This window comes from Paramormyrops kingsleyae, chromosome 22 (genome assembly GCF_048594095.1).
Source record: "Paramormyrops kingsleyae isolate MSU_618 chromosome 22, PKINGS_0.4, whole genome shotgun sequence".
Classification (NCBI taxonomy): domain Eukaryota; kingdom Metazoa; phylum Chordata; class Actinopteri; order Osteoglossiformes; family Mormyridae; genus Paramormyrops; species Paramormyrops kingsleyae.
In genome coordinates, this window is record NC_132818.1 from 14,488,339 (window position 1) to 14,503,428 (window position 15,090).

The 15,090-nt window shown below is 44.9% G+C and overlaps 1 protein-coding gene across 2 annotated transcripts; it reads right to left on the bottom strand.

The window, feature by feature from the left end:
- Positions 1 to 4,134: 4,134 nt before the first annotated feature.
- On the bottom strand, positions 4,135 to 14,919 carry rgs11 (regulator of G protein signaling 11). 2 transcript variants are annotated; one of them, XM_023822022.1, is made up of 17 exons: positions 14,809 to 14,919; positions 13,800 to 13,896; positions 13,446 to 13,496; positions 12,187 to 12,293; positions 11,792 to 11,843; positions 11,624 to 11,682; positions 10,978 to 11,054; positions 10,588 to 10,669; positions 8,306 to 8,374; positions 7,452 to 7,475; positions 7,096 to 7,157; positions 6,287 to 6,400; positions 6,078 to 6,193; positions 5,628 to 5,715; positions 5,358 to 5,496; positions 5,192 to 5,274; positions 4,135 to 4,798 (listed from the first exon to the last, which is right to left on the bottom strand). In XM_023822022.1, the coding sequence occupies exons 1-17, from the start codon at positions 14,869 to 14,871 to the stop codon at positions 4,666 to 4,668; spliced, it is 1,416 nt and encodes a 471-aa protein (XP_023677790.1). In that variant the 5' UTR covers positions 14,872 to 14,919; the 3' UTR covers positions 4,135 to 4,665. The 2 variants fall into 2 exon arrangements, with proteins under 2 accessions (XP_023677790.1, XP_072561184.1); XM_072705083.1 differs by having other exon boundaries at positions 13,446 to 13,522; positions 14,809 to 14,835.
- Between the last annotated feature and the right edge of the window lie 171 nt (positions 14,920 to 15,090).

Genomic DNA, 15,090 nt, shown 5'->3' on the forward strand with positions numbered 1-15,090 from the left:
TGTTGTGGGGGGTGTGGCTCAGTTTTCCCACGACTAATTTTATTTTAGGGGGAGTTCATTTTCCTCTCCCAGATAATTGTATTGCACATTGTACCATTAACCAATGCCTCCCACTCCTCCCATGCCAGTGCGGGTAAGACCAACCCCCCCCCCGCCAGTGCATGACAGTACATACCCCCCCACCCCACCCCCCGACCCGCCTTGACCTCATGCTGGATGCTAGCGGTTTTTAGCATACAGTGTTTTCTCATGAATTCGCCCATCTGCTCACTGCCTGCCCCCCCCCGCCAGTGCATGACAGTACATACCCCCCCACCCCAGGTGATTCTGAAGGTTCTGTGTTTTTCACAGCGAATGTTTTTTTTTTTTTTTTTTATTTATTTTTTTTTGTGCCGTACAGCCTCTAGATGGCAGAAACTCTGGTTTCTGAGATATACCTGAATAAATTATGCAAATCGGGGTCAGGTTTACATGGGTCGGGTGCCAAACAATGCCAGTGGGGGGGGGGGGGTGACCATGGGTCGTGTTTTGGCTGAGAGAGCACTGGTGCATTGAGCAAAGGAACTTGTGTTGGTCTTTGCAGACTGTGCTAGACTTTAAATGCCTTGTACCCCACCCCATTTCCCATCTGCACCCTACAACTTGCAAATCTTTGCAATGTCACGTGCAGGGGGTCCCCCTACTGGGCAAGCGAGGCCACTACAGCTGCTGGAGCCCTTGGAGGTCCATCCATACAGTTTTTGCCAACAGCAGAGTTTACACTTCGACTAGTCATGTGCTGTTAGTTATTTTGTTTTTAATTAAGGTAAACTTACCTAAGTGACCCAGATCAGCTAAATAGGGTTTTTCCCCACCCTTCAAACCTATCAAAAATGAGCGTACCAGCTAAACGATGTGAATCCCTATCAGATTTTAATTATTCTGAATATTAAATGTCGTCGTGTTTTAATTCAACCTTAAATTAAAGTATTTCCATTTTAAAGAGCACTGTGACTGGATGAGAGAAATGTTTTGGTATTAGCAAGTACCACCTTAGAGTACATTTATAGAAACTGCTGGAATGTAGTGGATAATTTTGCATAATTTTAATTTTATTGCCAAGCTTGATTTTCTGCAGTGATTTATGAAATCTAATAAAGGTTTTGATCCATATGCCTATTTGTATTGCACGAGTCAGTCATGCTGTTTAATAAGAATCATTTGTATTTATACAAACAATGCAAACTTCTATTAAATAGCGTGTTTGACGATACTGCTGGTGGCTCCTTGGCACTCATTGAGCAACATGTCTGGATCCTAAATTTCTACCTTCTGGCACACAAATTCTCTGACTAAATGAGATTATTGCAGTCCCATTGCTGAGGTAATCCCATTATTTAGCTAGATGTTGCTGAATGTATTTCAATGGGAGGTCTAGAAAGCTTGGAAAGCAGCTTGACGGGGTACAAATGAGACGTGCATTAATGTTTTGTACTTTTCTGTTGTTGGAAACTAACATAAAAAAAGTGTGCCATAGGACATGAACATGCCTTTCCATCCCGATCCCTGAGCCCGATTTTCCCAGATATTAGCAGAACAATGAGAAATTCTATATATGTAACTAGCAACAATTTGAAACCGACAATCAACATTTAATTAAGTTTTCGTTAATGTTTGCTTGTTAAAGAATTCGGTGCACATTTTTTTTTTAACACATAACATTTGGTTGAAACTGTAATGTGGCGCCATAAAGGGGGGCAGATTAGGACAATAAAAAATTTGGAACATAACTGCATTGGTGTGGGTTTGTGGCCCAATATGATATGCATTCATGGGGCCCAAACTATCTAGCAGGATCCCTGCATAGATTTCTTTGTATATTTTTAACTAAGGTTTGAAGGACTCCAGAGATTGAGGTATTGTGTTTTAAAAGTTTCCTTGGACCACCACAGTAAATTTTACAGAGCAGGGGCCCCCATAACTTTTGCTGTGCAGTAAATTTTGCTGACTGGGAAGGGGGGGGGGGCTCACATACCCATCGGCCCACCTTGAAAATGCCCTGAACGCCAACTGACTGTCCAGCCCTGCTGTAAAGTTGCAGAAAGATGCAACATTGTATTGTGACCTTATGATGCATTACTGATGCGAGGAACAACGCATTAAGCGGCACATGACATGTTAAGGTGGACCTTACGAACCCGTAACGCACTAATGTGGCGCTATGGACGCCGGGCGTTTTTCGCTTGACGATGAAATGCCAGGCTATGCGTCAGTAATGCTTTCAGAGAAGATTCACTCATTAGTCTGATGTGAAAACTTAATCAGATTATGGGTCCTTTTTAGTGCCAGAATGCTACATAATCCATGGCAAATGGACATTGGGGCCGTCTTTATGATGTTATGCTGACAGTGCCCTTAATCCCCCCCACCCCCACCAATCCCTCTCCCTACTTCACGTTGTCTCTTAAACCTGTATGTTTCAGTAATATGAACACAGAATTTCAGTATTTTCTTGAAAGCAGTTGTTTTATTTTTATCCTGCAAGTTTCATGCATTTTTAAGAACTGCAGAACATCAGTCAGCTGTGCACTGCTAGAATCATGAGGATTGCCTTGATGGGTAGTGGAGTTGAAGGATTTATGTAGTCAATTTTAATTAAAAAAAGAAGAAGGAAATCTATTACAAAGTAATCTGCAAAATAGTAGTTTTTTTACATAAGAATTGCAAGACAACCAGATTAATTTGACACTCGTACTGTGTGGGTGCAGAGGGCACAAGGCTTTAACTTTCATGACGCAGAACCTTCACAAGAAAAAGTGCAGAACGATTCTGCAAAACCATATAAGGAAATAAAGCAAGTGGTGCTATATTATTATTAAACATTTATTTCTGCTTTCTTTAAAGGGTTATTGTTATAAACTCAAACTTATTTCAACAATATTGTTTAAGAGTTGACTAGGGGCAAAGTACTGCTGTGATTTACAGTGCTTACCTGGCTTAATATTTCATTGCACTAATTCTGCTTAAATACCTAAGGTATAACAGAAGGGTACTTCCAGGGGCTTAATAAACCATCGATCCATCTTTCAAAAATGTTTATCCAGTCCTGGGTTACGGTGAACCCAGAACCTATCATAGCTAGAATAGGACATGAGGCTGTTAGTGGCTGCCAGTGCTCCACAGGGCACGCACACACACACACACACACATTAAGAACAATTCAGGGTTTGCCAGCTCACAAAAACGCATTGCATTATGGGAAGGCACTAGAGTACCCAGGGAAAACATGTAAACTTCACTAATTCAAAACACTTAGTATTGGGCTTCCATTGTGAGCTTCAGCAGCTGATAAACAAACCATCAATAATGAATATCCCAGGCTTTGGTAATGGACAGAAACTTCCTGACGCGTCCCATATTCCTGACGCATTCCTCACCGTGACACTGTCTACTTCACATTCACAGCTCAATATTTTATTCAAGACCCATGTTTTCAGACTGGAGCCGAATGGAAAATTTTAAAGATCAACATAGTAGAAAATTTAGTTCTAAAAGATGTCACAGTGTGGAAGAAAGTTTCGGTGTTCAATGAACGTATGAGATGCAGTAGAAATTCATCTTACTCTAGGTAATCTTCAGTTTTATCTTTCAGGGACGGGGATATAGTTAATTTAGAAATATGCTGCTTTTTGAAACACTAAGTAGGATTCCAGTACTTTTCCAAGACACGGTATAATAGTATAATGTATTGTTGGTAGGCTGTGGGAGGAGGGTGCTGTCCTGGGGGGAGGGGAGACAGGTGACTGAAACCTTTTGTACCGATTTGTTCTGCCTGTCTGTTGGGTAGCATTTTGTTTGCTTTCTTTGTGCTTCCAGTAAATCTAGGTCCCTTTCCCATCAAACCAGCAAGTCCGTGCGGCGTGGATCTCTGGCTAATCCCTTTTGTTGTTCGATTCCCTCCGCGGAAAAAAAAAGAACTCGAGATGACCTGCAAGCATGTTCTTGAAATGCTTTCATCACGTGGTTCCGAACCACATCTCCAGCAGGTCAGTGATCTCAGAGTAACACATGCACTTTATAAGCCAAAAGAAAGGTACCTTGAGAAGTACGACACTTGTGTTATTCCAAATTGATATTTAAGTGACAGAACTCCACTAAAGGTGAACTAAAAACTTGCTTAATTTATTGAGAAATGCTGAGGAAGTAAATGAACAAAGGACAGGAGAAGCAACTGGAATCTAAAGCGGACATGATGCAGGCTCGATACTGTGCACTGTTTTGATCTGGAATATGGGACACAGAATCCACATTATAAGCACTGAGCAAAATGCCAAGTTTTAAAACGGCTATTTATCTATTACACCCATTGTTTCAGTGAAAGTTGTATGCAGATGTTTATTACTTAGTAATAAGGCAATATTTGGCTCAACTATGGCTTGTCTGTTACTAAATGAAATAAACTTTTCCTCTATATAGAGACACAGGACTTTTCTCACTTAAAAATTCTGATCTAAACCATAATTTAGTCTGTTCTCATTTAACATGACACTATAATAAAAATAGATCCAATGTTAAAAAAAAAAAAAACCTGGAAGACTGCGTCAAATAGAGCAGCAGAGCACTGCCCCGAAACAGCCTCTGTGGGGCAGCAGTGAGCTCAGAGTGCATCCCCCCCAGGAGGCAATATTAGGAAGAGCAGGCTGCTGTGGGACTTGCCAGCGACCCCAGGGACTTGGTCTTGCTGTTGTCCTCTAAGGCCTGGGTGAACAGGGCAGGGTTACGGCTGGAGTGCCGCTGGCGTCTCACAAAGGGAAAGACGCTGGGGCATGATGGGAAGGAGAACATGTCACCATTAGCGTTGTGCTAACACTTGTAGCACTGCCTTTAATATGTCAGCCATGTTGGAAAATGCTTAACTCGGAACACTACCGTGGAATTACAAACAGAAACTGGAGAGCATCACAGGGGACGCAAAAGCAATTAACGTTACACAACTCTGTGTAGTCTTAGTGACGAGGCTAAGCCGAAGCCAGCAGTTCACACTAAGCCCAAAAATCCCTGGAATTAATCATTAACAACCCCAGCTACTTAGATATACACCAGAAACAGAACTTGTGTGTTCCCCACACCAATATGAGTCTTATCCCCTTATTATACAAAATACATGGAATATATTACAGAAAGTCCCCTTTTATAGAAAATAGTAGTTTACCTCTTTTTGGTCTCTTGTGGTTCTATGGCTCTAGCCAGCATGTTTTTGTAGAGATCGGACTTTAAATAGCGGGCGTAGGAGTCCTGCGGGCGAAAGGAGAGGCAGAGGGCCCGTTTTAATGAAGCTGCCATCCGTTGTCATGGCTGTGCACAGCCAACGCTCCTACCTTCTTCATCAGGAAATAGATATGCATCTGGGCGTCATCCAGGACAAAGCGATGTGGGCTCTTCATGCCCTGCAGGGTCTTCTCCATGGTCTTGCTGTCTACGTTTATCCACTTGCTGGCCCCCGGGGCCAGGAACTGCCTGGGGGGGGGAAGGAAGTGATGAGCCTGAGCTTTGCAGTCCCACAGGGAGTGTGCAAGTGCCATATCAGGGCATGCTCTAAATACGACTGGGATGCAAACCGTCCCACTGGGCCACAAGGTCGCACTCACTTGTAGACCTCGTCCACCTTCTGCGGGATCGTGGCGCTCTCGCCGTGCCGGATGTTCTCACAGGCCTCCCAGAAGCAGAGGTTCTCCACTGTGAATAAAACAGCACATGCATCAGTTACATGCAGGAGCCTCTCATCACAATGCCAATTTGGAGGAGTTGCCTTTCATAGAGGGATCATGATTATTTATTTAGCAGATGCTACATCCATTTTTTTTGAGAGGGCAGGGTCAGTCAGTCCCTCGAGTAACTGGGTTTAAGGTCTTGATCGACGGCCCAATAGTGAGGTCACTCAGCTGACTCTGGGATTTGAACTGATGACCTCCTGCAATGATTCCCGAATCTGCTGAGCCACACACCGCCCACAACGATCAAACAATGAATATGATTTTACTTGTTGACAATGCCTCCATGAAACTGATCTACTTGGGGGGGTTCTACATGCTGCTCACCACTGAACTCCTTCTCCAGGTACTCCCTGAACTTGCACCGTCCCAGAGGGTCCCTGAGGAGCTCCGTGAAGCCAAACCCCCATCGTTCCACCCGCAGCTTGGTGGGTGTCTCCACCCTACACCAGGAGGCATGAAAGCGAAGAGAGGACAGTTACCTCTGGTGGGGGGTGGCCCTGAAGCGGCAGGATGGGGGGGTAACGCACACTCACATATCGGCATTCAGCGTCCAGAGTGCTGTGTCGTCCGTTATCCAGGGATTGCTGGGGGGGCAGCCTTGCATCATGGGGTCATGGTTCAGGTACTGCTCGCTGAACTTAACGAAGCTGAACACAGAAGACCAGCCAATCCCAGTTTTAGTGCTACTTTCTTTATAAACCTTGCAAGTCATCAAATATTCAGTTTTAATGCTGGCATATTCCAGCAAGCTGGAGTTGGAAATGAAGTGAAATGATGATGAAATGATTATACTTTATTAAACCCCATAAGGAAATTCTCTTTTCGCCTCCCCCATCTTGCTCTCCGTAGGTGAGAGAAAGCTTGGCGGTGAAGGGCAGCCACCCGTAGCGGTGCTCAGGGATCTGGGGGTTACGGGCCCTGCTCAAGGACCCGCAAATGTGCTGAAGCCGGGCTTGAACCAGCGACCTTCTGATCGATATTATTTTAAGTAATTATTTGCAGTTAAATACAGTTCAATTCAGTTTAATAGTTAACTGGTGTCAATACTAGTTAAGCATCATTAACCCAGGATATGTGTGTCTCTGAGATTGATGGTGAAAGATGGACGAAAGGAAGAAAGGAGGAGGTAAGGTTTTCACAAAGAGCAGCCCCCAGCATTTTTGTCAGAATGAACATGAAATAGATCCCCCCCACCAATCAGGCACAGTAGACAGAATACCCAGAGATATCCCCCAGTTAGGGACTAATGTGGCCTGATGTGGAGCCAGTGGCCCCCCAGCCATGCTGGGACTGAGGCTGAATCACGGGTGTTGGGGGTGGGTGGGGGAGGCTGTTATCCAACCTTTCCAGACAGATGGAGGACTTGACCCTCGAGCGGCCTAGGGATTTCCTGATGTGTTCAATCTGGTGTCGGGAGCCATGGAAAATCACACGGGGAAGATAAGAGTCAGAAAAAAGGCACAGCATGATGAAGAAAGCTTTCCAACCCCTGATAAGAGCCCTGCTGTTGTACCCTTAAACGGAATTTGTCAATAACTGAGAGTGCAAACAAAAGGAAACAATAACAGATGTAGATCATTCAGCAGCAATTTTCTTATGATAGCATTCTTAAGAGCCCACTTAATCACCCTCTCTGGTTGTTCTAGGCAACCATCCCATCAGCTGAAATAGGTTCACTCCAAATTCTGTCAGGCTTACCTCTCCTTTGTAGTAATCCGCGTTCTGTTCTGTAAAGAACAAAGAAACAAAACCATCTCTGAACATGCTATGAGCCACATGTTTATGGGAGTTTTACTTACGCAAAAATGTTCTGAGGGCATAAGGTTCATTGGTTCAGAGAGATAACCAATCAGATTGTAGAAGTGGTGGATACATGCAACTAGAGGAGGGGGGATCAACCAATCAGATGTCTTGTTCCTGCCTCCACTAGTTGCTTAGACCCAGCTCCTCTACAATCTAATTGGTTATCTCTCTGAACCAATCACTTTTCCTTCTGCCCTCAGAACATTTTTGTGAGGGTACAACTCCCGTGACCGAATCACATGCTAGGAATCAGACAGTAGGAATCCTGCTCACACTCAGTTACTGACTTTACTAAGCAGACATCCAGTCTAAAAACCATGCATAATATAGCACTATTACGAGTATGTATTTTGGGACTGCTGATGTACTTACGTTAGCATGGAAAATGAGAGCAGGAAGTGAAAAAGAATGGAGACAGAAAGTTCAGCACAACGAAGCGCTCTCACACACTCACACACACGCTTTACTTGGAAGGCCCTCCTACCATGAAAACTGATTATCACTTCACTACCTCAGGTAAATTGGGGGCCCAAAGCAACAGCCTATTCTGCCTATAGCTGCCATATATATGTTATTTATATATAGATATTTATATACATATTTTTTTTCATGACTTTGACTTTGTCTAGGCCACAAGCAGCAGCCTTGTCTGCCTGGATCCGGTCCTGTGACTGACAGAGGCGATAAACAGCAGGTACTGGCATATTATATTACCGAACAAATGTATATGTTTAATAAAAAGCTCAAACCAGCTGCACTCGGGAGTTATGCCGGTTCCTTCGCTCAGGGCCTTGGTCTTGCACGTTGAATGCTCCCGGCTGCAGAAAATCAGGGGGGTGAGAAATCCTTAGGTGTACTTTAGGTGAAGAGTGAGCTCGTTTATCTCAAGCAGGTCTAACGCTGCATTAACACCACTTAACACTACTGGCCACATTTCCCACGATGCCACGGGGTACAGCCCATGGTGACACTGCCCAGTAGGGGGCAGTGTGACAGCTTTCCAAAAGGACCATTCGGTAACACAGTATCCATGAGTATCCATTCTGTAAACCCTAGTTTACAGAATAAACTAACCAAACATGGATTCTGAATGCATTCTGATTTAACGTGGTTTCCTTAAATCTCAATTAAAGTGCTTCAGATCAGCTCAGGATTTAACAGCAGAGAGACTATTTGGCAAATTATTACGCTGCTATTTGCAATTACATCCATTATCTATCCGCTAACATGCAGCATTAAGGCTGAGCCGCAGGAATAGAGGTCAGATAATGGATCCGGTATTCCGGAGGTGGGATCCTCTTCCAGCTCGTTTAAAAGGCCCAACAAGCGGGGCGGGGGGGGGGGGGGGGGTCTCTTCACACTCCTTCCTCCCAGATTCATGCATCACCAGCCTTAGCGATGCGTCTCGTGCTTCTCAGGCAGAGAGAAAGGAGGCAGGAAGCGGCTGTTCTGTCGTCTGCTGGTTTAAATCCCCCCGCTTCCCCCGTCAGCCAGGCTGTACCGGGGCGCAGAGCATCTCCTCCGCAGGACGCCTTCTACACACGAGCAGCACCTGACTGGGAGCCCCGACACTGCGTGGTTTTTGGCTAAACTGTGTTTCCGTCCGATTGACGTCAAAACGGTGGGTTTCATCAATGAGGGTTTGTGTGTGGCTGAGCAGTCGCTGCCTAAGACTGGAAGGTTGCCGGTTTAAATCCCACAGTCAGCAGCGTGACATCGCCACTGGACCCTTGAAAAAAGTCCCCAAACCCCCCAACTGCTCTAGGGGCAGTCTCAATAAAATGTACATCTGCAAAATAATTTAGGACGTGATCCGCAGCTGCGCGGCTGCCGTTCCCACCTCCCGATGCCGCCCCGGATGGGGCTGATGGCCAACATAAACGCTGATGCTTATTAGCCCTGAGAGATGTTCTTCCTGAACATGAAGTCTAGACTCTTTCAAGGCTGGAGATGCTGCTCACCCAGCAGAACGGGGTCCCAGTGACTGCCAGGATACAGCCAGCCACACACCCCACTCTTCTCCTCTCCCAGGCTTTCATTCTCCACTCTCCTGTGTTATTCATGAACTCCAAATTACACTCAGCGAGGGTACGGCCACTCTTCCCCGCAGCCTGCTGTCCTGTGCGTCTGCTGAAAGCTCTCGTCCCACAGCACATAGGCTTCTTCCCAGCTAAGTAAATATTTCATGATCACACTGAAGCAGTAGTGGGTTATCAGGCCTGTAGTGATATATTCTCCCCCCCCCCCACAAAGTATGCATGGAGACACTCTGTGTGTCTTACTTAACGAAGATAAAATGCCCCCCCCCCCCTCTGTGATGGAATGGGACACTGCCTATGTCTTCAAGGCCCAGACCACACCGGAAAACCCTCACAGACGATCTCATAATAGTGATCAGGGTAAAAGGAGCGGATGCTGAGGGAGGGGTAAATACAGGGGGCGGGGCCAAAGGGGCACCAGCCCCAGCTGAAAGATGATTGGCTTCCAGAATGCCGCCTCTCCTGACACTCACCGAGTCAAAACAGAGCAGTGGGTAATGATAAGGCTGGCCGCGTAAATGATTATGCTGCCACACCCAACACATGACAAACCACCTCAGGGATGAGAACCTGAGTGCAGCCATGTGGCGGGTGATACCTCAGCACCACACCAGTGGCTGGAGTGCCAATCCTGCCACCAACCCCCACGTTTTCCCCTGTAAATTGGAGGACCTCCTTATTGGGCTGGATGTAGATTAACGTCATACCCAGGATGAAGCAACTGCAGGTTAAGGGCCTTGCTCAAGGGCCCAACAGAGTAGAATCACTCCAGGCATTCATGGGATTTGAACCAGCAACCTTCCAGTTGCAGGCACAGATCCCTAGCCTCAGAGACGCTACTCCGCCCACCAACCTTAAAAAAACTCCTAGATTCGCCCCCAGCCTGAGGGGATATTCGAGATGCCAGGGTGCACTGAATTCGGATTCACCCAGTGTGTGCCTCACTCTATTCACAGCCTACTGGGTTTTCAGATTTCGGGGGAGGGGCTTACTGGCGGTCTGTTGACGAGCCAATAGGCCTGCTCCTGACATTCCAGCACGATGCGGTCCGCCTTGCGCCTCTGTTTGGCTGCCCTGGTTGGAGGAGAGCAACCAATGGAGAGTCAGAGAGCATGCTGGGTAATAGTGCTTAGCATATAGCGGTAATCACTGAACTGCAAGGTAGGGTTTTCATTTTTCTGTTTTCTTTTTCAGGGGTCTGATTTAGCAGATAGGAGGGAGATTATGACCATACACCATGTTACTTTTCAATTTAGGTAACTCATCATCATCCTGTTAATATGAGATTTATTCATCCATTCTCATCTGTCCCCTTGTGCACATTTATGAAATTGGTTTCATAGCTCGATGCGACAGTGTCCCCAGACGGGGGTGGGGTTTACCTGAGCTGTTCCTTCGCCTGCATCACCACAAAGTCCCAGGTGTGGTTGATCCGTTTGTGCAACATGTTGTAGCTGTCCTGCCGGGACAATGTTTAAATGCGACATTGCCAGGTCACACGGCTGGCTGCATTGCCGCATGGGTTCACGTTAAGACTCACAGGCAGAACCCCTCCCAGGATATCAGCTGGCAGCGTCGGATTCACAAACCCCCTTACTGAAGAGAACCTAAGATGCTTTGACCCTGACGCAATATGGCGGCAAGCTGGTGGATGTCTATGTGCGACCCTACTATGCACATAGTTGGTGGGAGTTTTTCTTACACAAAAATGTTCTGAGGGCAGAAGAAAAAATGATTTGTTCAGAGAGATAACCAATCAGATTGCAGAGGAGGTGGGTCCAAGCAACTAGAGGCGGAGGGAACAAGACATCTTATTGTTTGCTCCTGCCTTCTCTAGTTGCTTGGATCCACCTCATCTGCAATCTAATTGGTTATCTCTCTGAACCAATCATTTTTCCTTTTGCCCTCAGAACATTTTGTCTAAGAAAAACTCCCATGAGCATTCAGCTATCAAATGATCTCATCATGCAGTGCTTCAGACCAGTGAATAAGAATAACATTGAAACGTACATAAATAAAATCTCTTACCTTTTCATAGTCTATCAGCTGCCCTTGCTTTCTGATATTCTTCTTAGTCAAATAAATTGCTTTAGGACAGCAAAAGAGAAACATGGCAAGAATCTGTGTTTTTTATTATTCTAGTAAAGGGAAATAATTATGTAATAGGAGAGCACGTGATTAATAATTGGTAATCACCGTAATCCAGCTCGGAGGCTGGCCACTGCTGAGAGCTCCAGAAGTATGGAGTCTGGCAGAACAGGAGACGTTGTCATTTGAAACTATTCAAAAGCGCCGTGACAAAAGTGCTTCATGATTTAACATGTCAGGGACAGGGCGGGTGGAGGGCATTTTGCTACTCTAACTTGCATTGGTTCTCATACATAAGTGTTTCCCAATCCGGTCCTCGGCGACCCACAGATGATCCACGTTTTTGCACCCTCCCAGCTCCGGAGACCGGACCAGATTAAGAAACACTGTCCTACACAGTAATTCCAGTCTCTCCAACGAATAGTTACGATATGCGTGCCCAGTCATGGCCACCACCCTCTCGCGCTCCCCTCCATCTCAGGAAACCGTGGTTTTCAGGTTACCTGGAAGCGATACGGCGTCTCGTCGGGCCGCAGGACAAGCGTCCTGGGGTCCTTAAGGGGGTAAATGTAGCCATGCTTCACGATCAGATTCCCCACATGAAGTGCCTCTGAAAACACATAAAGTGGTCACTCATTTCCACGCAAACTACTCAGAGCTCAAACAAATTCACTTCGTGTATCCCAGATTTACTAATTCTCTAAATTCATGTCAGTGGAGTACTAGTACACTAGAACACAGAGTAGGCCTATTATATTTTATTTACGGTATAGCAAGTAACTGGAAAAAACGTGGACATGCACCCACAGAATAAGCCGCGGGGATGGTGCATTCCTCATCGGAACTATAATTAATTACGAGTAATTGGGACTTTCCACTTTCCGGCTGCCTCCGCTGCCATTGGCCGTTAGAGGCTCCCGGGGGGCTCAGACCGGCGCAGCAACAGCGCTGCTAGGGGGAAGCCTGGTGTTTACAGGAAGGCGCAACTGCTTACCGGGGCAACAGGTTTCTTGCCCATGAGTGTACATTCAAGTCTGTTAATGCATCTGCCATCTACTGCCTAAAAGTCCCCTCCTTTCCATTCCGACTTATGTTCCAATCTGGGCTGTAAATCAGGGATGCCCGCTCCCTTGCTATTTAAAACCTCACCTGCATCGCCCGGGAATTCAGGAGAACAGCGTCTCCCAGAAGTGCATAATGAGGGAGACGGATAATGATATTTCTCCAGGCATGATTGACTGCCTCTGGCTGTCAGCGACGTTTGCATCGGGATTATCAAACCGTACAGCTCACCGTGCGCAGAGAAGCGACTCGGGACTGGTCTAAAGATTATTTGTACTAATAGCCTCTCAACAGAAACATAAATAATTCAGCAGATAAATTGACGCCAGGGGAAGAAAATCCCAAAAGCTTCAGGCGAAGGGGGTGTCTATGTTATGGATAAGCTCACGTATTCATTCACAGGCTCAGCAATATGAATAGAACAGAACATGCTTCTGTCAGACACGTTGTGAATTGCATATGCCTACACATAAATGCAGCTAGGCTAATCTTCTGTTGTATATGGATGACAAATTCAAGTACATCATTTGTGTTTATTATTCAAAAGACAGTAGTTTTTTCTGTTATTTTATTACAAAAAAAACTGATGACGTCTTTCGCCAGCTGGGGCGCCATCGTAGTCATGAAGGGAAAAAACAATCAATTAACCTCACATAAGAGCACCAGGTAACGCTACCCTACAGACCTCTCTCGGCCCTACCTTCTTCCATGATGGAGTACTTCTGAATTAGCCACTCCACGATATCATTTCCTGGGAAGGCACAGCGAGGAAGGCATCTAGTTAGAGTCGAGAAATGCATTAAGCCGTCATAAATCAAAAACGCTGAACTCGATAAATAAATTACATAAATAAATATGAGCGCAAGGAGATCGATGACAGTCTTAATGCACAGGATTCCTGAAGACCGCCGATGTATGGGCTTTCCTGTGAAGGGCTTAAATTACCATTAGGACCCGGCCCCCGGGACAGCGTGCCTGGCACTCACTCCCGGCGGTAAGACAAGCCGGGCGGTAAAAAGAAATACTTTTAAAAAGTAAAATATGTATCTTGCACCTGTCATCGCATGTGGAATCACTGTGATTAGCAGTCTTTGATTCTTCATCTTTATCCCCATGTCGGGATCTTGCATCGCCACAATGACTTGTTCAATCTGGGATAAAAAAAAAAGAACCAGACATAGTGAAAATGTTCGACCTAGTAATATAACAATTGCTTCATCGGAGTGTTGATTTAATATGTAATCGTTATATTCATCATTAAATCACCGGATAGACACAATCATATAAATTTAGGCATATAAGAAAACTACAAGATTTTTCCTCTGATTATCTTAACTGCACGTCAAAGACGTTATCGGATATTCCCGACTACAGACTTTCGGTTAGATCATTTATTTGCGTTATTAATTCGGCTTCTGATTACATTAAACTAAACATACTCAGATTTTTACAACCTTTGCTTGTCGGTTATTTTTGGGATCTTTCTGGATGGGCTCAAGGCGGGGTCAGTAAGCACAAGCAAACTGCCAAAAAATGTGTTACATGAAAATAGTTTGATGTTGGCCTATGGCGATATGTTTGGCTATAATTAGGAGGCAATATCACACAATAGGACTATATATATCGTGTGTATATATATGTATGTATGTAGCCTATATGTTGAATTATTTTGTTGTTATCACAAACGTATAGCCTGATCATAAATTCCACGGATACCTGGGTGTTGTAGGCTATGTTCCATTATAGCCTAATTATGAAAGTTTGATTTATATGTGAAGTGTGGCTTAGATTCGAGAATTAACCATAGATTTTAACAAGGTTTTCATTTAAAACTTATATCATATAATAAAATCCTCGTCCGAACGAACATAGACCTATGTCAGAATGAAAAATCATTTTAATTACTTTTGTGATGCATCAGTATCAACAGCTGATTTTTACAATGTCATAATAGATATAGATATAATGCGGTTCATACTTTTGAAGTTGATATATCTCCCGAAAAAAATCAACTCAAGGATAGTCTGCGTCTGTATAGGTCTGAACTTCAGAATAGACCTTACCTTTGTTAGGCGCGGCATCTGTGACTTGCAGCTGTTCCCTTGGATAAAGATGTTTATTGTCATGCTTACAGCATCTCTCCGGCGTTTGTGAAGTTGGGATTGACTGATGCTGTCCTGTGTGGGTTTTTTTTTTTTATTCCTTCTACACGCGAACTCTGCTTGTTACTGCCCCATAGTGGAGCGCAAGTGAAGCGGGCTACCGGAGATTTGCACTATTTTTCGGTATTTGGTTAATGTGCATACTATGGCTTCAAAAAAAGACTCAGTTTGGCCAGTAAAAAA

Bases quoted from the DNA above. Each gene is read 5' to 3' on its own strand.
- rgs11 (XM_023822022.1), bottom strand. From the start codon at position 14,871: ATGACAATAAACATCTTTATCCAAGGGAACAGCTGCAAGTCACAGATG. The intron at 13,497-13,799 runs GTGCAAGATACA...GTGCCTTCCCAG, and splicing joins GATTCCACATGCGATGACAG to GAAATGATATCGTGGAGTGG. The intron at 11,055-11,623 runs GTAAGAGATTTT...TTGTCCCGGCAG, and splicing joins AGCTGATAGACTATGAAAAG to GACAGCTACAACATGTTGCA.